We start from the raw sequence: 23525 nt of genomic DNA on the forward strand, positions 1-23525 counted from the left end.
TCCTTTCCAAATGAAAGACTCCTTATTCAAAGTTATTTTCCAAGAAACCGAACGGTATAAGACCGTTCGATGACGAACGTACATCATCAATCAGAGGAGATCAGATTTCCAGATTTTTTCATTCTCATTAACTTCACAATTTTCATACGATCCATTCTTAGAATTTATCTCTAACATAAATCTCATACATTACAGAATTCATATTATCATTTCATCAATACAAAATTTTCCATTTTCCAGTTCAAACATATCATCATCAACATCCAGTTCAAAACATTATCATTCCAAATCATACAGAAATTCTATTATATTCCAAATCATACATCTCATTCTATGCATACGATTCAAACAACATTCATAATATACATCCAGTGCAACCATGCTTATTCAGACACACTCAAAATTCATATAATTCATACATTTTAGACAACCAGCACACTTCATTACTGTCATAGACATCAAACCAGTATTAAACTAAATTACTAAAGCTTCCCTTACCTGGTTCAGTAGTGCACTTCCAAATGCTTAAGGTTTTCTCTCGATCACTCACAGCTTTCTACCCAACGAATCACTCCACGATTTTCACTAAATCTAAGATACCAAAATGACACAAAGTTCAGACCTATAACTCATGCATGCAACCAGAATTTGGTTCGCATGAACTAAATAGATGAAGGTGCAGAGACGAGAACTTACCAGTTCAGTTCTCAGTTTTGTTCGGTTCAGAATGATGCTCACAGTGCAGGGAAGGTTTCTACGATGTCTGAAATGGGATCGGAGAGAATGACGGTGAGTTATCTTAGAGAGAAGATGAAAACGGTTTAGAGAGAAGCTGGAGAATTTGAAACATTTGGTTCAGAGGAAGAAGAAAGGTGTATGCGTGAATGGGGAGAAGGTTTTTCAGAAAATCATTTCCCTTCTCACGTAGGACGAGTGTCCAATTCACGGATGCCACTTGTCTTCCACTACAAATTTCCAAAGGTTCCAGCCTTGACACTTGGCAGGCGCATGCAGAGTGGAAGTGAGTGGGTTTTGACGTGGCCAGGTGCATTAAATGAGGATCAGAGAGTGGATTTGTGTGCTAATTAAATAAGGTTCTCACAATATATATATATATATATATATATATATATATATATATATATATATATATATATATTAAATTGGTTGACAACATAGCAATTTCTTCACATAGTTAATCATTTCACCAAGTTACATAATAGGTTTTGTGGCAAAGAGAGAAAAGATGTAAAGTCTTAATCATATTCACCAACACATATTTCACAGTCTTACGATAAATAAATTTCTACAAACTGAATTATCGAAGGTTTTAGAAAAAAAAATTAACATTTTAGTGAATTTAAATAGGTTTAATATTATTTTGACCTCAATATTTATTCAATTTATTTTGATGAATGTAATGCTTATATTTATTAGAAAGAATCTATATTTATTATATGTTAAATTGAAGTTGGTACTATTTTAAATGATAAGAATGCTAAAATATATATGTCAGATTGAATAATTGAATCACATTATTATCCACTAAACAAATTACTACCGATTTAATTAAAAGAATCATAAAAAAAATTAGAAGATTACAATACACAATTTGATAATATGAAAAAAACGGTATTAACGATTTAATTAATGCTTTTAATCAAACTCAACCCAAAATACAACAGAGAAAAATTGCAAATGCGGATAGATTAATGGCAGCAAAAAAAAAAAACTAGAAATGAAAACAGCGTCGTCGCGTTACCAATGGTTATTCACAGGCTCACTCGTACTGCTCTAGTTAGTTTGATTTGAGCGTGGAACTGGAATGTGGGGGCTTCTTCGAATTAGAACGTGTTTGCGATATTCAGAGGCCCTTCTTCTTCATCAATCATGGAAGAAGAAGGTAGGGTTCTGTTCTTTGTCCGCCGTTGACGGCCGTAATTGCCTTCTGAATCTGCCGGAGATCGAGAAGGTTCTGATGGATATCAAAGCTGACGACGTTAAGGTGATACCGGTTCCCAAGCACTGCGATTGGGCCGATTTCATGGTTCTCGCCACTGGCAGGTCCACCTGGCACGTCAAGAACATAGCCCAAGCCCTAATTTACAAGGCACCACACCCTCCTTCCTTCGTCATTTTTATCGCTATATTTGCATTATTGATTTTCGATTGAAACTCAAAAGTGGTTTTCATTTTTGTTTTTCTTCCTACTTATGTATATTTGTGTAATTAACTAGGCCAAACAGAAACAGAGAGGAGCTGAACGAATGATGCTACCGAGGGGAAGAGGGAGGAAAGTGGATAGTACTTGACTCTGGTATCTCGTGCTTTTGTAATCATTTTTGTGTTCATTTTGTTGAGTTTAGAAAATCCATTAGGGGTCGTTTGGTCAATCTTCTTCAATAGATAGTTTTTTCTGTTAAAATTAATTTATACATACCCAAATTCGTAGAATTGTTCTTATATAACTTTTTGTTTTTGTTTTTTTTTATCTTTTACTTTGTGCAATGAGCTAATTTAACTTACCTTCTCTTTTTTAATTTTTCTCACCTAAAGTCATTTTCAAGAAATTTGTCCAAACAGAACTGCAAGTAAAGAAAATTGCAGTAGCGATAATGGCTGCTAACAGATACAATGTCATGAATTAGCATCTTGACTGCATTTGCTAAATGTTATGTTCTTTTAGGAATGTTAGGTATTCACAGGCTTTTCCAATAATTAATATTTACGAAGAACTAGTTTACTATCTTTAATGGGGTCTTCTTTTTCAGAGAGGTCTATTCCATCCACACGATAGATGTTGTGTGATGTTATAAATTAGTAAACCAATATGCAGCTATTGGTTGAAACTCACATCAGAGAGCTACTGATGCAGTTTAAGTGGAGACTTATACTCTATCCTAGCTAATTGATCTACCTGCGTGACAAATTACTAGTTCGTTAGTACTAGAAAGTTGTTAAATTAACTTGTTGGTTCCACAACATTATTGTCTTAGGGCTCTGCGTGATATTCATTAAATCAAACAAGATAATGAGTGTAGTCTCAGCATGGTATCAGTTTCTACACTCTACAACCTCTGATTTTCTTTCTTGCACTTATTCGAGTTTCTTCACTGGTGAATGGAGCCAGCGAATTACCATTCTTGGGTGATTAGGGATGACAAGGTAAGACCGGTGCTGTAAAAAGGTGTGGGTAGGCTGGACATTTAAGCCCGTCAATCTGCATGGGGCAGTATAACCTGCAGCCCATTGGCCAAAGTGTGGGTGAGCCTGCCCCTCAACATGCATGACTCTTCTATTGAAGAATTAACTGAATTTTGTCTGTTACAACTAATCTAACATTGTGGTTTAATTCTTTTTATCTATTTCGGGAGGTGTTGCAATTTAGTGATTCTTTCATGTTAACTTTTCATTGCTCAGCGCATGCGGTGGCTTGACAAGGCTTCGGGGAAAAAATTACTTTGTTAGTCTTTAGGGTTTAATAGGTCCTTTCTCTGTCACTTTCCTTCTATCAGTCTATTATTTTTGGTGATGTATGATTTGCTAGATCGGTGAACATTGCTTTTTATGTTATGAAAACTTTCAATTATTGGATTTATAGTTCTAACATGCCTTGCTTTCCCTTTTTGGTTCATTTTTTTTTATGTTTAGGTAAAGTGATAGTTCATGCACTTGATGAAAAGGCCAGAGCTTACTACAATTTGGAGGGTCTTTGGACCCGAGGGACAATTCAAAATGAACCTGATGGGGTAAGTACGAGGCTAGCTTATATTCGTTTTAAGTAGTAAGATAGTTAGATATAGTTTGGGTTTGTTACAGGTTTACTATTTAATCATTTTTTGATTTATAGCTTATATTTACACGGTCATACCTACCAAATTTTTTATTGGTTAATAGTGTAGATAACAGCGCACCAAATAAAACTCAATTTGAAAACCATTAGGTGGAATTCACCATTTCTTACTTCTGTGCCTGCCACCTTAACATTCATTCACTACTTGGATTTATATTGTGATGGTATTGCCACACCAAATCTTCCTATGGATTAGGCGTTGTGATTGAGGCCAATTCCTGTACCAGTTTGTGTCAAGAGTAGTTCAAAATGGTACTTTAAGTTATTCTTGGTGGAGGTCTTAGAGCAGGCATTCGATGGGTTTTGGGGGCTCGCGCGAGTTATCTGATTAGGCTTATGTTAGTGTATATGGCTTGGTTCAACTGGGCTTGAGCAATTACATAAACATATGTCTTTATTATTTTTATTATGATGATGAATATGTATTCTTGAGTTAAATACTGTAGGATGAATGTTTCGAATGATCACTTTTCTTTTTACTGATTGTAGGATTTACAAAAAGCTTTGGTGAAGGTTCGTTGAAAAAACAATTCGAAGAAACCTGCACAAAAGAATGCTTAATTGGTGTCTCAATGTAAACAACCTTTTAAAACTATAGCTTCTGACTGCATCTGATTTAGACAATTTAGAAGTTTGTATACATATCACGGTTTTCTGATGTGTTATTTTAGTTGTTTTTAATACAAATTTTGTTAGGGTTGTCTAACTGCAATGGTAAAGATAAAAAAGAGATAACATTGAAGTTGTCCATCATCATGCACTCACCTTTTATTTTTGATGAGTCATGAATCGTTACCGGAGCCTGGACTTTTACATCACCTACATAAATATGTGAATTAAAAAACTTGTTTACAAACAAAAAATAATATATATACAAATATATATATATATATATATATATATATATATATATATTAAACATACATCTCATTCTCCTAGGTGACAAAAATATATATATATCATTCTCCTAGGTGACAAAAATATATATATATATATATATATATATATATATATATATATTAAACATACATCTCATTCTCCTAGGTGACAAAAATATATATATATATATATATATATATATTATTTTCTGTTTGTGAACAGGTTTTTTAATTCACATATTTATGTAGGTGATGTAAAAGTCCATGGTCCGATAACGATTCATGACTCACCAAAAATAAAAGTGGAGTGCATGATGATGGACAGCTTCAATGTTACCTCTTTTCTATCGTTACTATTGCTGCTAGACAACCCTAACAAAATTTGTATTCAAAACAACTAAAATAACAGATCAGAAAACCGTGATATATATACAAACTTCTAAATTGTCTAGATCATATGCAGTCAGAAGCTACAGTTTTAAAAGGTTGTTTACATTGAGACACCAATTAAGCATTCTTTTGTGCAGGTTTCTTCGAATTTTTTTTCGACGAACCTTCACCAAAGCTTTTTGTAAAAGCTACAATCAGTAAAAAGAAAAATGATCATTCGAATCATTCATCCTACAGTATTTATCTCAAGAATACATATTCATCATCATAATAAAAATAATAAAGACATATGTCTATGTAATTGCTCAAGCCCAGTTGAACCAAGCCATATACACTAACATAAGCCTAATCAGATAACTCGCGCGAGCCCCCAAAACCCATCGAATGCCTGCTCTAAGACCTCCACCAAGAATAACTTAAAGTACCATTTTGAACTACTCTTGACACAAACTGGTACAGGAATTGGCCTCAATCACAACGCCTAATCCATAGGAAGATTTGGTGTGGCAATACCATCACAATATAAATCCAAGTAGTGAATGAATGTTAAGGTGGCAGGCACAGAAGTAAGAAATGGTGAATTCCACCTAATGGTTTTCAAATTGAGTTTTATTTGGTGCGCTGTTATCTACACTATTAACCAATAAAAAATTTGGTAGGTATGACCGTGTAAATATAAGCTATAAATCAAAAAATGATTAAATAGTAAACCTGTAACAAACCCAAACTATATCTAACTATCTTACTACTTAAAACGAATATAAGCTAGCCTCGTACTTACCCCATCAGGTTCATTTTGAATTGTCCCTCGGGTCCAAAGACCCTCCAAATTGTAGTAAGCTCTGGCCTTTTCATCAAGTGCATGAACTATCACTTTACCTAAACATAAAAAAAAATGAACCAAAAAGGGAAAGCAAGGCATGTTAGAACTATAAATCCAATAATTGAAAGTTTTCATAACATAAAAAGCAATGTTCACCGATCTAGCAAATCATACATCACCAAAAATAATAGACTGATAGAAGGAAAGTGACAGAGAAAGGACCTATTAAACCCTAAAGACTAACAAAGTAATTTTTTCCCCGAAGCCTTGTCAAGCCACCGCATGCGCTGAGCAATGAAAAGTTAACATGAAAGAATCACTAAATTGCAACACCTCCCGAAATAGATAAAAAGAATTAAACCACAATGTTAGATTAGTTGTAACAGACAAAATTCAGTTAATTCTTCAATAGAAGAGTCATGCATGTTGAGGGGCAGGCTCACCCACACTTTGGCCAATGGGCTGCAGGTTATACTGCCCCATGCAGATTGACGGGCTTAAATGTTCAACCTACCCACACCTTTTTACAGCACCCGTCTTACCTTGTCATCCCTAATCACCCAAGAGTGGTAATTCGCGGGCTCCATTCACCAGTGAAGAAACTCGAATAAGTGCAAGAAAGAAAATCAGAGGTTGTAGAGTGTAGAAACTGATACCATGCTGAGACTAAACTCATTATCTTGTTTGATTTAATGAATATCACGCAGAGCAACATACGCTAAGACCATAATGTTGTGGAACCAACAAGTTAATTTAACAACTTTCTAGTACTAACGAACTAGTAATTTGTCACACAGGTAGATCAATTAGCTAGGATCGAGTATAAGTCTCCACTTAAACTGCATGAGTAGCTCTCTGATGTGAGTTTCAACCAGTATCTGCATATTGGTTTACTAATTTATAACATCACACAACATCTATCGTGTGGATGGAATAGACCTCTCTGAAAAAGAAGACCCCATTAAAGATAGTAAACTAGTTCTTCGTAAATATTAATTATTGGAAAAGCCTGTGAATACCTAACATTCCTAAAAGAACATAACATTTAGCAAATGCAGTCAAGATGCTAATTCATGACATTGTATCTGTTATCAGCCATTATCGCTACTGCAATTTTCTTTACTTGCAGTTCTGTTTGGACAAATTTCTTGAAAATGACTTTAGGTGAGAAAAATTAAAAAAGAGAAGGTAAGTTAAATTAGCTCATTGCACAAAGTAAAAGATAAAAAAAAACAAAAACTAAAACTTATATAAGAACAATTCTACAAATTTGGGTATGTATAAATTAATTTTAATCAAAAAAACTATCTATTGAAGAAGATTGTCGAAACGACCCCTAATGGATTTTCTAAACTCAACAAAATGAACACAAAAATGATTACAAAAGCACGAGATACCAGAGTCAATGACTATACACTTTCCTCCCTCTTCCCCTTCTACACTCGGTAGCATCATTCGTTCAGCTCCTCTCTGTTTCTGTTTGGCCTGGTTAATTACACAAATATACATAAGTCGGAAGAAAAACAAAAATGAAAATCACTTTTGAGTTTCAATCGAAAATCAATAATGCAAATATAGCGATAAAAAGGACGAAGGAAGGAGGGTGTGGTGCCTTGTAAATTAGGGCTTGGGCTATGTTCTTGACGTGCCAGGTGGACCTGCCAGTGGCGAGAACCATGAAATCGGCCCAATCGCAGTGCTTGGGAACCGGTATCACCTTAACGTCGTCAGCTTTGATATCCATCAGAACCTTCTCGATCTCCGGCAGGTCCAAAAGGCAATTACGGCCGTCAACGGCGGACAAAGAACAGAACCATACCTTCTTCTTCCTTGGTTGATGAAGAAGAAGGGCCTCTGAATATCACAAACACGTTCTAGTTCGAAGAAGCCCCCACATTCCAGTTCCACGCTCAAATCAAACTAGAGCAGTACGAGTGAGTTTGTGAATAACCCTTGGTAACGTGACGACGCCGTTTTCATTTCTAGTTTTTTTTTCGCTGCCATTAATCTATCCGCATTTGCAATTTTTCTCTGTTGTATTTTGGGTTGAATTTGATTAAAAGCATTAATTAAATCGTTAATACCGTTTTGTTCATATTATCAAATTGTGTATTGTAATCTTCTAGTTTTTTTTATGATTCTTTTAATTAAATCGGTAGTAATTTGTTTAGTGGTTAATAATGTGATTCAATTATTCAATCTGACATATATATTTTAGCATTCTTATCATTTAAATAGTACCAACTTCAATTTAACATATAATAAATATAGATTCTTTCTAATAAATATAAGCATTACATTCATCAAAATAAATTAAAAGATTTTATTGAATAATTTCAATAAATATTGAGGTCAAAATAATATTAAACCTATTTAAATTCACTAAAATGTTAAATTTTTTTCTATTTGTCTACTGTGTGTTAATAGTTTCATAGATGGATTCTAAGAACTCAGTTTTCAACATTTCCCATTCTTGGTCCTTGATCTAGTGGATTGCAGTAATAAAAGAAAACTAAGTGTGGATTATAGGGCCCTTAACCGAGCCACGGTACCCGACAAATTCTGTATCCCACTGATAGAGGAATTGCTAGACGAACTGAGAGGGGCCAAATATTTTTCGAAGGTGGATTTGAAGTCAGGCTACCACCAGATCCGAATGGGAGATGGAGACATAGAGAAAACGGCCTTTCGGACGCACCAGGGTCACTACGAATTCATGGTGATGCCGTTCGGTCTCACCAACGCACCAGCCACATTCCAAAGTGCAATGAACAGCCTGATGCAGCCCTACCTGCGAAAATTCGTACTGGTGTTCTTTGATGATATATTGGTGTATAGCCGATCCTGGAAGGAACACTTAGAGCATGTGGGGACGGTGCTAAGGGAACTCGTGGCCAATAGGTGGGTGGCCAACAGAAAAAAATGTGAGTTCGACAAAACTCAAATAGGCTATTTGGGACATCGAATATCCGCGAGGGGTGTAGAAATGGACGAAGACAAAGTAAGGGCCGTGATAGACTGGGAAAAACCTAAGACGGTGAAGGCTTTGAGGGGATTTCTGGGTCTGACAGGATACTATAGGAGGTTTGTGAAGGATTATGGGAAGATTGCCAAACCCTTGACCGACCTTAAAAAGGGGCAGTTTACATGGACGGAGCAAGCAGAGGAAGCTATTTCAAGGTTAAAGAAGGCCATCACTACTGCACCAGTGCTGGTTCTACCTGATTTTGACCAGCCTTTCCACATTGAGTGTGATGCATCGGGAAGAGGGGTAGGAGCGGTACTCATGCAAGGAAAGAAACCCATAGCTTTCTTTAGTAAAGCTTTATCCGAGGGGTCATTGAGTAAATCGATATATGAGAAGGAATTAATGGCGTTGGTTTTAGCCATACAACACTGGAGGCCTTACCTCTTAGGACAACGGTTTGTGGTTCACACCGATCAAAGGAGCCTGAAGTACCTTTTGGATCAGCGCATCACCACTCAGAATCAGCAGAATTGGATTGCGAAGCTCCTGGGTTATGACTTTGAAATTGTGTACAAATGAGGTGTCACCAACAAGGTAGCAGCCGCCCTATCACGGAAGGAAGAGGATGATCCACAGGAAGAAAAGGACGGAAGGAAGAGGATGATCCACAGGAAGAAAAGGAATTGAGGGCTGTGGCTAGACCTTACTGGCAAGACTTCAGGGAGATTCTGGAAGAAGTTGAGGCAGATGAAGAGTTAAAGAAGGTGATAGAAGATTTGAGGAAAGACCCCAACTCACATCCCTCGTTCACTCTGGAACACGAGAGGTTACACTATAAGGGGAGGCTAGTGCTGTCTGCCCGATCGGCTTGGGTGCCCAAGTTGATAGCCGAGTTTCATACCACGCAAACAGGAGGACACTCAGGGGTATATCGGACTTATCGCAAGGTGGCGCAATCTCTTTATTGGGTAGGAATGAAGAAAGTCGTAACTGACTTTGTTGCAAGCTGCCTGGTATGTCAACAACATAAATATCTGTCATCCTCTCCGCAGGGGTTGTTACAACCTTTACCCATACCCAACGCCATTTGGGAGGAGATAAGCATGGATTTTATCGTTAAGTTGCCCAAGTCCCACGGGTATGATGCTGTGCTGGTAGTGGTAGACCGCCTCAGCAAATATGGACACTTCATACCAGTGAAACATCCCTATTCTGCTCGAATCGTAGCTGAAGTGTTTGTAAAGGAGATTGTCCGGTTGCATGGGGTGCCAATATCTATCGTGAGTGACCGAGATCCACTGTTCCTGAGTAATTTTTGGAAGGAGTTGTTTAAATTACAAGGAACTCAACTTAAGATGAGCACCGCCTATCATCCTGAATCCGATGGACAGACTGAGGTCGTGAATAGGGTATTGGAGGGTTATCTGAGATGCTTCTGCTCAGAACAACCAAAGGGATGGAGCATAGTACTACCTTGGGCGGAATATTGGTATAATACCAACTATCAAGAGTCGGCGAGATGCACCCCATTTGAAACCGTATATGGGAGGTCTCCTCCCTCACTGCACAGGTTCGTTCCGTGGGAAACCTTAGTTGAAGCCGTCGACTAGGAGTTACAGACGAGGGATGAGGCACTCAACCAGCTAAAATTCCATCTAGCCAGGGCTCAAGAATTAATGGTGAGGCAAGCCGACAAGGCAAGAAGACCATCCAATGTGGAGGTGGGAGATTGGGTGTATCTAAAGATCAGACCCCACCGACAGACGTCGATGCCGTCCACACTGCATTCTAAACTAGCCACTCGGTTTTGGACCTTTCCTAGTCATACAACAGATAGGAGAAGTGGCATTTAAGTTGCAACTACCCGAAACCGCGCGGATACATCCAGTATTCCATGTGTCGCAATTAAAGAAGGCCGTGGGGGAGAACAGTGTGGAGAAAGAGTTACCCATAGACTTAGAGATGGAGGGACCGTCTCCCTGGCCGATCAGAGTTCTGGATAAAAGGCAGGTGCAACAAGGAGAGGACGAACGACAGGAAGTGTTGATCGAGTGGCAAGAGGGAGGACCGGACGGGGCAACATGGGAAGATGCCATAACCATCCGAGATCAATATCCAGACTTCAACCTTGAGGACAAGGTTGATCTTAAGGAGGTGGGTAATGTTAGGGGCTGGCGAGTTTACGAGAGAAGAAGATATAGGAGAGAGAGGGGGTCCGTACGGTAGAGGACGGTGGCCGAACGGTTGAAAGGGGGGAGGACGGTGGCCGAACGGTTGAAAGGGGGAGCACGATGACCGAACGGTGGAAAAGGGGAAGCACGAGGGCCAAACGGTTGAAAGGAAGCACGAGGGCCGAACGACTGAAAGGGGAGAGCACGATGGCCGAACGGTAAGGGGAAGAGAAAAAGAGGGCTGAGCGAGTGGGGCGACGACGAGCGTCCTAAGTGAGTGGAAGCAACAACGAGCGTTCTAACTGACAACACTTAGGATAGGCGGGAAATTCAAAGGATGTACCTCAGGATATTATAGAAGTAAATATAGTAAATAAGGATAGAAATATTCTTACCAGATAATTATAATAAATAGGCATAATTACTATTATTCTTTACCTTTTTGGGAAGGAGTAATTAGTATTAATAAAGGAGGAACCTAGGGTTTAGGGGAGGTTTTTTGATTAAGGAGTTTTGTAAGAGAGGTTAGGCTCTCAGGTAACTGACGGAGACCCTGCTCCCAGTTATTGGTTGTTTATTGTGATACCAATATTTCCAGTTAATAAAGTGTTTTATTCCGTCAAATTCCATTGTTTATTACCTGCGGGAGTGTAAAAGGGTGTGAGTGGCAAGTTCACGTACTCGGATACGTAACACATTGAGGGCAATGTGCTCTTTAGTGTGGGGTGGGAAGGTATAGGTTGAAATTTTTGTTTTAATGTAAATATAGATCTGTTTAGCATTAGTTTTAGTAATAAATAGGGGTAAATTTTTTTTTCCGACGATGTTTTGTTTCCCTTTAGTTTAGGTCTGATTTGGTTTCTGAAGCTGTAAATATACCTACTTTCATAATCTGTTTTAGTTTAATTCTTTCATTCATTTTGAGCTTAGGTTCTTTTACTTTTAAATCTGTTTTAGAATTTCTTTAGGTTGGTTAATCTGTCTTTGATAGGTAGTTTAAGACTGATTGTAAGTTTTTTTTAGATCTCTTTCATTTCTATTTTCTTATTTTAGGATCTTATTCTGTCATTAGTTTCTATTCTGACCTTTGTTTCCTTGCTTTAGTTTTCGTATATTAGGTTCTGTTTGAGTCTTGAGCTAGCATTCCTTAGTAGGTTCTTTTCATCTTATATACTGTTTCAAGTTTCTTTTCATTTTTTACGTCTATGTTTTAATAGTTATAGGTTATTAGAATTGTGTAGGTTTCTTTCTTTTCCCTTTTTGCTATTTCCTTTATAGACTTGTAATTAGGATCTGTTAGGTTAATGTCTTTTCTCCTTAGGTTCATTGCTTTAGGTTTCTTATTGCCTCTTGCTTGCTTATTTCTTTTCCCTTTTATTGTTTCTTTTTGCATAGAAGTTTTTGTTAGAAGCTGTTGAGGTCTTAGTTGAATCTATTCTAGTTGGGTTAGTTTTTCTTAGTTACATTCTGTCTGTATTAATTTGTTTAGGTTGAACATACTTGTGTCTTAGCTTTGGTTTAGATTTTCTCTTCCTTTTCCTTTTGCTGTTTTACTTTGTAGAGCTTTGGTTTAGGTTCTTATTAGTTACATATTGTTTTGCCTTAGTTGTCTAGATTGTAAATAGCTTTTAGATATTTCTAGGTTCTGTTAGGTTCTATTTCATGCTTTTATTCATTTCTTGTTGATTTAATGCATTTCTTGGTTTCATTTTCTTTAATTAGAACGTTTAATTGTGTTTTCTGCTTTAGATTCAAATAGAAGTAGTCTTAGCATTATTTTTGCATCTAAGTTCAGTCCAATGAAGCAATTTTTGCATAAAAGAGGGTAGAAACTCAAATTTTAGCAAATTCTTAACCTTGAGAGATTTTGGGCCCAATTTTTGTCTTTCTTGTGTGATTTCATGCATGTTTGAATTTTAATTCTGATTTTGTATTGATTCTCTGTGATAAGCTTGCTCTTGGTAGAATTTAGACATGATTTAGGCATTCTTTTTCCATAGCCATTTAGCTTAACCACTTCAGTTTAACCATTGTACCTTTCTTTTGAGCCTTAGCCATTTTCTTTGTTTCCATTCACTACAAGCCCTTTTCCCATCAATTACCCAACTTGTAGAGACTTGTGAGAAGTAGGGAGTGGAGCTGGAACTTAGTGAGTGTGTTGGGGCTGGCGAGTTTACAAGAGAAGAAGATATAGGAGAGAGAGGGGGGGTCCGTACGGTAGAGGACGGTGGCCGAACGGTTGAAAGGGGGGAGGACGGTGGCCGAACGGTTGAAAGGGGGGAGTACGATGACCGAACGGTGGAAAGGGGGAAGCACGAGGGCCGAACGGTTGAAAGGAAGCACGGGGGCCGAACGGCTGAAAGGAAGCACGATGGCCGAACGGCTGAAAGGGGGAGCACGATGGCCGAACGGTAGGGGGAAGAAAAAAAGAGGGCTGAGCGAGTGGGGCGACGAAGAGCATCCTAAGCGAGTGGAAGCAACAATGAGCATCCTAACTGACAACAGTTAGGATAGGCGGGAAATTCAAAGGACGTACCTCAGGATATTATAGAAGTAAATATAGTAAATAAGGATAGAAATATTCTTACCAGATAATTATAATAAATAGGCATAGTTACTATTATTCTTTACCTTTTTGGGAAGGAGTAATTAGTATTAATAAAGGAGGAACCTAGGGTTTAGAGGAGGTTTTTTTATTAAGGAGTTTTGTAGGAGAGGTTAGGCTCTCAGGTAACTGACGGACACCCTGCTCCCAGTTATTGGTTGTTTATTGTGATACCAATATTTCCAGTTAATAAAGTGTTTTATTCCGTCAAATTCCATTATTTATTATCTGTGGGAGTGTAAAAGGGTGTGAGTTGCAAGTTCATGTACTCGGGTACGTAACATGTTCTTAATATTCTGACCGTTGTTCATGAATTTTCCACCAGTCCAGATGGAAAATTTCTTGTGTTTTTATCTGCAAGAAGTGCTGTGGACTCTGGAGTGCATAATGCTACAAATTCACTTCACAGAATTGATTGGCTAACTAATGGAAAACCTTTCCAATCTTCCAAAATTGACGACATCGTAAGATCTTCCTATGTGGCCAGTTTGATTTTAATGTATTTGGTTTAACTGCATTCTTTAATAACTTAGAGTGAACCTTTTTGTTACTTTCTCATCTAGTTCATTTATTAAATACACTGGATTCAAGTCTAAGTTGTTGGATCACATAGGCCATGTAGTTTTTCATTTGTGATTTTCAGATTGTTTATGTTAGTATTGAGGATCCTTGCTATTTTACAAAACAAAACATCATATGATACTTGGTGCTATAAATAAGATTCTTTTCTCTTCTTCATCCTACCCCTTCTCTTAGTGAGATCTAAGCATATGTCAATTAGTGCATATTGTTTTCGGTTAATAACTCAGTCTTTTCAATCAATTTTGGAGATTCCTGTTGTGATGTGCGCTGAAGACGGTTGCTTCCCTGGGCTTTATTGTACCACTATTCATAGTAATCCTTGGTTATCTGACAACTGCACAATGATTATATCATCCATCTGGCACAGCAGTGAAGTTCTGCTCTCAGTGAATATGCTGAGGTAAGTAAATAACAACAGGAATGTTTTTTATTCCATTTATCAAAGGTTGTGTATTCTTTATTATCAATTCTTTTTTCATCACATTATAGTGGGGAGATAGTACATATCAGCCCTGTAGATCCAACTTTCTCGTGGAATCTTCTTACGCTGGATGGGAACAATATTGTTGCCAGTAAAAACAACTGCTCAATTTGTCAATACCTGGGACTTTTGAAGTAGAGGAATATGTTTTATCGTTTTTCTTTGTTAATCCTTTTGCAGTTTCCAGCAGTCCGGTTGATTTTGCTCAAGTAAGGTATGGAAAGGCCATTAAGAAGGAGACAAACAATACTACATGGAGTTGGTCAAATATATCCAGTCCCATATTCAGATGCTCTGACAAGGTTTGTTCTATTTTCTTGTCAGATATTATCAGAAATCATTGTTGCAAACATATGTCATTCTATTTAGAAGCGAATCATAGGATTTTGGCTGCAGGTTAGATCTTTGCTGTCCTCTCTCCAGTCTGGTATACTGAGGATCTCAGTTAAGGATGCTCATGCTGGTCAAACAAAAGGTTTTCAAGTTATTCCGGTTTCTTTCTCGTGGATATTCAGTGCTAAGTTGAATGACTTAATGAAATTTCAGATATGCTTTAATTTGTATCTGTGTATTCTCAGAATCCAACTGATAAGGTATCCTATTAGATTTATGAAATTCAATCCATATACTGCTCGTCAATAATGAGGTGAATTAATCTGATTCATGTGATGAAATTTAAACATATGGGACTAAATTCACTATTGAAAATCATACTGTGATTGTTCCCTCCACTCTCCCCAACATGCACTGTCCCCACCATGTCCTCTCCTAAAAGGGAAAATGAACAAAAGTTAGCTTTTGATTGGTGCATGAAGATAATACTATGTATTATATCTTGCATAAAATCTTGATTTTATTGACAAAGAAACAAGAAAGTAGAAATGAAGCTTTAGTTTATATGTTACGTACCTGAGTACGTAAACTAGCCAAATACACCCTTTCACACTCTCACACACGTAATAGAACAATAAACTAATAACAATGGATGAATGAATCTCTTTTATTGATGGTAATATCTGAATAAACAAAGGTAAACAATAATTGGGAGCATAACCTCCTTCAATTACTTTGGGAGCATAACCTCCCTCACAAGACAATAATGTCTGTCACAAAACTCAATAATCAAAAGCCTGTCTTTAACCCTAGACTCTAACTTTATTTATACTAATTATTTCCCGCCCATCTCTTATTAAATATTTCTCTAGAATATATTTAATATAAATATCCCTATATTTAATATTTAATATAAATATTCCTATATTTAATATTTAATATAAATATCCCTACATTTAATATTTAATATAAATATCCCTATATTTAATATAAATATCTCTTCGTATATTATCCTAGCATATATCCTTAATTATAAATATCTTATATTGAATATTTCCCTAAATATATATTTATTTACTCTAATTAACTTATACTATATTTATTTACTCTAATTAACTTATACTATATTTATTTACTCTAATTAACTTATACTAAATATTCTCCTTCAATTATATACTTTCTAATCCTTATTATTAGCCCTACCTTAGATCGTAACATTACACCCCGCTGCAAAACAACCTTGTCCTCAAGGTTGGAAACGGGGAGCTGGATCTCATGGCTCCTCATCAATTCATGTCTGGAGGTTCGGGTGGTGGTAAAACCTTCTCTAATGTCTTCCATTCTTCGTCCAGCATTCTGGTTACCACTTCTCCTGAACCATAAGCCCTGAGGGAATGGTTTTCAATGTCTTTCAGTACTTCACGTCGCTCTCTTCCTTCCGCCAGTGTACCAAACACTGCAAGCCTCCTGTTCTTTTTGTCGGCCCATCTCTTCACAGACTCCATTGTTCTCTCCAGGGTATTGATTCTTCCATTTGCCCTTCCTTCCAAAGTCTTCATTCTTCCTTCCAATACTAGACCGTTTGGTTCAGGTAGTTTTCTCATCCTCGGTTCTGGCCGTCTCCTCCCGTTCGGCTCGGTAAGTCCTCTCTCTATAGGTTCCGTCCGTTCTTTCACGTTCGGATCCAGCAGTCTGCTATCGTTCGGTTCTGGCAGTTCGCTCACGTTCGGATCCGTTAGTCCACTATCGTTCGGTTCCAGCAGTCCCTTCCCATTTGGAGCTTGGACTTCATGGCGTATTCCACTCAACTCTGCCTTCAACCTCCTTAGGGAGAACTCCATGTTCTTTAGTCTCTGCTCCAAGCTCTCCAGTCTCCCTTCAATTGCATTCATTCTTCCCTCCATGATGTCTTTCACTCGTCTCTATTAGGATCCGGCAGTTTCCTCCCTTGACGATCCGGCAGGTCGGACCAATTGTTACGTACCTGAGTACATAAACTAGCCAAATACAACCTTTCACACTCTTTCACACGTAACAGAACAATAAACACACATAATAGAACAATAAACGAATAACAATGGATGAATGAATATCTTTTATTGATGGTAATATCTGAATAAACAAGGGTAAACAATAATTGGGAGCATAACCTCCTTCAATTACTTTGAGAGCATAACCTCCCTCACAAGACAATAATGTCTGTCACAAAACTCAATAATCAAAAGCCTGTCTTTAACCCTAGACTCTAACTTTATTTATACTAATTATTTCCCGCCCATCTCTTATTAAATATTTCTCTAGAATATATTTAATATAAATATCCCTATATTTAATATTTAATATAAATATTCCTATATTTAATATTTAATATAAATATCCCTACATTTAATATTTAATATAAATATCCCTATATTTAATATAAATATCTCTTCGTATATTATCCTAGCATATATCCTTAATTATAAATATCTTATATTGAATATTTCCCTAAATATATATTTATTTACTCTAATTAACTTATATTATATTTATTTACTCTAATTAACTTATACTATATTTATTTACTCTAATTAACTTATACTAAATATTCTCCTTCAATTATATACTTTCTAATCCTTATTATTAGCCCTACCTTAGATCGTAACATTATATGTTCACTATAAGGGGGCTATGTATAAACAACCATTTAACAGAGAGCATAAAAGAACTTTGTGGTATGTGACTATTGAAAATATTTGACTTGATAAATTGATGAAGATTGTCTTGTACAATGCAACCACTTATTTGGTGATACAGTACTTCAGGAACACACTTATTAATTATCAATAAATCTTCTCAAATTTATTGACCAGTCAATTGACTATTATATCTATCTATTTTAATTTTAATTTCAGGTGCTACAAAACCTTTTGAAGCTATATTTGTGTCTTCTAAAACCAATACCAAGATTGAATTTGATCCGTTAATTGTGATCCTTCATGGAGGGCCCCAAGACGTCTCTTTGTCATACTTTTCTAAGTATTTGGCTTTTCTATCTACAGTTGGATACAGCTTGCTGATTGTAAATTACAGGTAGCCAAAATACTCTTGAACTTCCAATCATTAGTTTGGTTCAGTATTGTTATGCCAAGAGAGATGGAACTAACATCATAAACTTAAATATTTTAAATTAGGTTTAATCCTTTACTACATCCCTATTTATGTACGAATGTCTCAATTGGGTCCTCGTTTTTTAAAGTGTATCAAAATGGTCCTTAATTTTGAAAATTGATATCAATTGAGTCCTTTCCGTTAAGTTGGCTGGACGGCGTTAAGAAAATTGATGAGTGGATGCTGAGATGACGAACGAACCCTCGTCCACCAGGGAACGAACGCTCGTCCAGGGAACGAACGCTCGTCCACTAGAGAACGAACGCTCGTCGACCTCTTACTGCTGCACGACCGTTCGTTCCACACTGGACGACCGTTCGTTCGGTGGTGGACGAGAGTTCGTTCGCTGATGGACGAGCGTTCGTTCGCTGGTGGACGAGCGTCCGTTCGTCATCTCAGCATCCACTCATCAATTTTTTTAACGCCGTCCAGCCAACTTAACGGAAAGGACTCAATTGATATCAATTTTCAAAATTAAGGACCATTTTGATACACTTTAAAAAACGAGGACCCAATTGAGACATTCGTACATAAATAGGGATGTAGTAAAGGATTAAACCTTTAAATTATTAGGTACCTAATTTGAAAAGAGAAATTATTGGTAACAAAAGTTGGTCACATATTGAGGACATGAAACTTTTTATGCTTTTAACTCATAAAAAAGGATGTAAGACTATTGCCTTTTTTATGCAAAACAAGCTTAATTGACTTCATTAGCTCGAAGTACCTGTCAAAGAGGATTGGTTGTAGATCCTATCATTTGAATCCTTAGAAAAGGAAGCAAGTTTACAGTAGAAAAAAACTAGATACCAGAGAAAATAAAGAGAATGTTAGCATATATGAAGTTTAAATAGCTTCCCCGTGAAGTAAAAAATACTCAGTCTGATATTGGAATGGGAAATAAATGTGGATACCTATCTGTAAGAGCTACATTAGGAATTTAGAAATTGAAATGAATTATGGGAATTGTGAACAGAAGGATGTTTAGGGTTTAGTTAGACTTCATAATGGTAAACGCTGAGGAGTTGAAAGTGAAAGGCTGGTCAATTTTTTGTTATGCTATAAGGACTCTGAATAATTATACTTCGATAAAATTTCCTGGACACAAGTCTTTCATTCTCCATATGCATCTTAATTTATATTTTTTAAAAGTTTGCACTACTCGGACTGCTTTTCTAGAGAAATAAATGTCATTGTCAACAATCATAAGGAAACTCATTATGACCACGTATAGCTTATAGAACCTTTAGATGTCAAAACATGGATAAAGAATGTTTTTAGTTGTCCATTCTGAGGTTTCATATAATGTTATTATTTCTCAGAGGTTCATTGGGATTTGGTGAGGAAGCATTGCAATCTCTTCCAGGGAATGTTGGGTCTCAGGTATTTATTATGTTCTACTTCTGACGCTAAATACTTTGATTAGCTTATGCTATAGAAGCAAAGCTTTAATTTATAAGCTAGTTTAGCAATATAGATACGCTAGATTTTCTGGGTCGGACCTTAACTTTAGTTTTTCATATATAGGATGTCAATGATGTTCTCTCTGCCATAGATCATGTCATCAACTTGGGTCTTGCCAGCCCATCTAAGATTACAGTAATGGGCATTTCACATGGTGGTTTTCTGACAATTCAGTTGATTGGCCAGGTGCAATAACTCCACTTAATAGATGTTTTTGTCTCACATGTTGCATTATCAATTTGCTGTAACATTCGAACTCTGCATTTGCTGCAGGCACCAGACAAGTTTGTAGCAGCGGCTGCAATCAATCCTGTTTGTAACCTTGCACTGATGATTGGAACAACAGATATCCCTGATTGGTGCTATGTAGAAGCTTGTGGAACCACTGCCAGAAATTGCTTTACTGAACCACCTTCCGCAGATGATTTGACTCTCCTTTATAACAAGTCTCCCATTTCACACGTCTCAAAGGCATGTACATTGAGCTGAATAAACACTTGCAGATTGAATTTCGCTGGTATTTATAAGAGCTCTCATCAAAACCATATTGAAAAAAGAAATATACCTTGATCATTAAAAAGTAAACCATAAAAAACCCTTTGCTCATTGCAATATAAGAATGTAGAGGCATAGGCATCTCATTACTTCTGTTACCGATGATACTCCCTGCAACGTTGTTAAGCTTTTGAGCAAACTGAGTGGACCCTATTTTTTTCACTTGCAATGAAGCTTAAATTTCATCTCCTTTTATCCTTTGTGTCCTTTCTATTGATTCTGTATATGAAGTACTTTATATAGTATTCACACTGATGAAGCTCTTAAGATGGTAGTTTTGTTTTTGTCCATCTTACAGCTGAATTCTGGAATGATAGTTTGTATTTTGATGAGTTATGCAGGTAAAAGCACCAACACTATTCCTATTAGGTGCCCAAGATGTTCGTGTTCCAATTTATGATGGGTTGCAAGTAAGTACTTAGTAGCTTTTGGATAGTCAGAGTGAGGAGTTACCATCTTTATTGGTACTATTTACGTTGTTCGCATCCATGGATAGTACTGTTCAAACATATTTCTGAAGATAGAATTATGAAATATATCATGTTCGTTTTTATCGATTTGGAAGGATTGAAGAGCGATGATTTGCGGGATTATGAAAATTTCACTCCTTCCCATTTTGTGCAGATTTAAAATGATTTCAATAAAATTGCTATTTTACCCTTAGCGAGAGCGAGAGAACGAGAGAGCGAGAGAGCGAGAGAGCGAGAGAGCGAGAGAGCGAGAGAGCGAGAGAGCGAGAGAGCGAGAGAGCGAGAGAGCGAGAAGGGTTGAACGAACGTCTTTCCCACCCTAAACCACGAAACCCAATTCTTAAAATTTTAACCTCGAAATCCCAAAATACCCCTCGCCCCGTAACCCTTTCTCTGTTTTATTTTCAATTTATTTGGCCAATGAAGAGCTGACACGTGGCGTTGTGAAATCGGTGTCAAAATTTCGTTGTCCAAATAACATTTTCCATATAATAATTAAGGAGAAAAGAGAACTAAACACATTGTCTTCCATGCATAAAATCGCTTTCAAATGTAAAATCTAATAAAATTGTTATAGATAAGAAAGTTTTCTTTTTTGAAATCCTAATTTAGTTTATTCATCTATGGCAATTTTTTTCTTTTAAAAAGTCTTAGTTTAATTTTTTTTCTGTGATAATTCTTGTCGTATTATTTAAAATGTTTTTGAATTTGAAGCTTTATTAGATAACGTAGTAACTTTTATAAAATTAACATGATTAAATAATACAAAAGTTTATATTATATAATGATGATTTATGTGGGTGAAGTTTATTTGTAATTATTTTTTATGTTGGTGAAGTTTAAAAAAATAATTTCACTTTACTTAATTTTTTTATTAATTTCTTCTTTGTTTTTAATATTTAAAATTCATTTCATCAATAAATATATTATTAATAAATATAATTTTATATTACTTTAATAACAAGGGGTATTTTGGTAATTTTCAATTTCTACCAATTAAACAATTTTTTTTTCTGTCACATCAATCTAATCCTAGGCTAATTCTCACATATTTTACTTCCAACTCCACTCTCAATTACTCACAAATCCACTTAAAAAACAACAAAAAAATTACCCCCAAATTCTCTCAAATGCATTCAAATCATCTCTCCCAAATCATCAAAAGAGAACAAAGCATTAGAGTTGTACGTGAATTGAAGAGACTAAAGAGTGAGTAATAATGTTATCTACCGTTGATGAGATTCTTGAGTTTCAGGAACTGGTAGCGTGTGACCATGAGAGTGGTGGGTTCTACTTCACTTGCTTTATTTTTCCCACCACCTCCCACGACGTCGCCGACGACGTCGTCATTGCCTCTGCGCGAACGCTTCATTCTGTTTATACCCAAAACCCTAATTTCAGAAGGGGTTTTTGTTAAAAGTTGGCGAAATACAATACCATTTAAAAACTTTACAAATTGTATTTGATTTCAAAAGTATCGATTTCTCTTCACACACAAAGGTTTTTTTTTTATTGTTTGGATGGTAAAGAAGAACTTCGTGATCTTCACACAAGAATAATTTCAATGCTTACATATATTTTTTAAATTAAAATCACTTTATTATTGTAATTTTTGTAATTCAAAAATAATTATGTTTTAATATTATTATTGTCGCAACCAAAATTGCGACGGGACGACAACCCGAAAAACAAACGAGTTTGGAAAAAGATTTTGGAGTCGCCACCATAATTTATATGGAAAAACTATGGAAAACCAAAAAATAAGACATGGTCTACGAAAAGAGATTTTCAGGTTCGGAAATCGGTTACGTGTAAGGAAGGTGTTAGCACCCTATCGCGCCTGCCCAAAGGCAGTAACTTTAATTTAAGACATAAAGTTGACGTGGTTTTGCAAAATGTTAATTTTCCCTAAACAAAATAATAAAATAAAATAAAACAAACTATTAAGAAACAAAAAAATTTTTTGTTTTATGAACCCGACAAGAATTGACCTTGGTCCTACGTACATCCATTTATAATGGACAATCAAGGATCACGTAGTTCTTTATCTAGAAAAAGGTTTGTGAGTTTGTTTGAAAATTATTATTGATTGATTCAGATTTTTGAAAACAAGTGAATCTGAAAAAGATTTAGTTTAAACAAGATTGACATCCTCTTTGGTTTTTAGAGATTTTGTATTTTTTATTTATTTAAAAAATGGTGGGAAAAAGAAGGAAACCGGCCATAGGCCGACACATACTTATAAAAAGAAATTATGATTAAAAAAATATTATTTGTGTGTAGAAAGAAAAAAAAATATCTTTAAGGAAACTTCAGAGAGTACAATAAAAAGGAGAAAAAGAATGGTGTAGAGGTGACATACCTTTTTAGCTTTCTTTCTTCTTTGATGATCTCTTTTGGCAGAGTTCCTCAAACCTGAGAACTTACTTTTCTCTATATTCTTCAGTACTCTTGCTATCTCTCTATTTTTTCAAAATATTTCTCTCCTATCTTTTTCTCTATGGCAGAGTGCGTATTTATATACACACATTGCAATATTATGGAAATCTTGCCTTAATTGTGAATTAATTGACAATAAAACAAAATATTTCCTTTGATGATCTCTTTTGGCAGAGTTCCTCAAACCTTAGAACTTACTTTTCTCTATATTCTTCAGTACTCTTGCTATCTCTCTATTTTTTCAAAATATTTATCTCCTCTCTTTTCCTCTATGGCAGAGTACGTATTTATATACACACATTGCAATATTATGGAAATCTTGCCTTAATTGTGAATTAATTGACAATAAAACAAAACAGGGAA

The 23525-nt window shown here is 36.1% G+C and overlaps 1 protein-coding gene and 2 pseudogenes across 3 annotated transcripts; 2 read left to right on the plus strand and 1 right to left on the minus strand.

Moving 5' to 3' along the window:
• Positions 1 to 1697: 1697 nt before the first annotated feature.
• On the plus strand, positions 1698 to 4683 carry LOC148191678 (protein Iojap-related, mitochondrial-like; annotated as a pseudogene). Its single transcript, XR_015782572.1, has 4 exons — positions 1698 to 2110; positions 2238 to 2317; positions 3652 to 3749; positions 4343 to 4683. The product of XR_015782572.1 is annotated as a protein Iojap-related, mitochondrial-like (transcript).
• Positions 4684 to 5051: 368 nt separating this feature from the next.
• Positions 5052 to 7856, minus strand: LOC148191679 (protein Iojap-related, mitochondrial-like; annotated as a pseudogene). The gene is made up of 4 exons (XR_015782552.1): positions 7557 to 7856; positions 7342 to 7429; positions 5903 to 6000; positions 5052 to 5309 (listed from the first exon to the last, which is right to left on the minus strand). The product of XR_015782552.1 is annotated as a protein Iojap-related, mitochondrial-like (transcript).
• A 6806-nt stretch (positions 7857 to 14662) lies between these two features.
• LOC148191680 (acylamino-acid-releasing enzyme-like) lies at positions 14663 to 20513 on the plus strand. Its single transcript, XM_088100655.1, has 8 exons — positions 14663 to 14670; positions 14760 to 14842; positions 14932 to 15053; positions 15148 to 15226; positions 17979 to 18156; positions 19557 to 19617; positions 19762 to 19884; positions 19972 to 20513. The coding sequence occupies exons 1-8, from the start codon at positions 14663 to 14665 to the stop codon at positions 20185 to 20187; spliced, it is 870 nt and encodes a 289-aa protein (XP_087956781.1). The 3' UTR covers positions 20188 to 20513.
• The last annotated feature ends 3012 nt before the right edge of the window (positions 20514 to 23525 follow it).

This window comes from Vigna umbellata, chromosome 10 (assembly GCF_029865625.1).
Source record: "Vigna umbellata cultivar VRB3 chromosome 10, Vumbellata_1.0, whole genome shotgun sequence".
In the NCBI taxonomy this organism is placed as follows: domain Eukaryota; kingdom Viridiplantae; phylum Streptophyta; class Magnoliopsida; order Fabales; family Fabaceae; genus Vigna; species Vigna umbellata.

What these genes read in the sequence shown, in the direction of transcription:
- LOC148191680 (XM_088100655.1), top strand. An exon ending in TCATGCTGGTCAAACAAAAG is followed by an intron (nt 15,227 to 17,978) that starts GTTTTCAAGTTA and finishes TTTTAATTTCAG; the next exon opens with GTGCTACAAAACCTTTTGAA. An exon ending in TTGCTGATTGTAAATTACAG is followed by an intron (nt 18,157 to 19,556) that starts GTAGCCAAAATA and finishes ATTATTTCTCAG; the next exon opens with AGGTTCATTGGGATTTGGTG.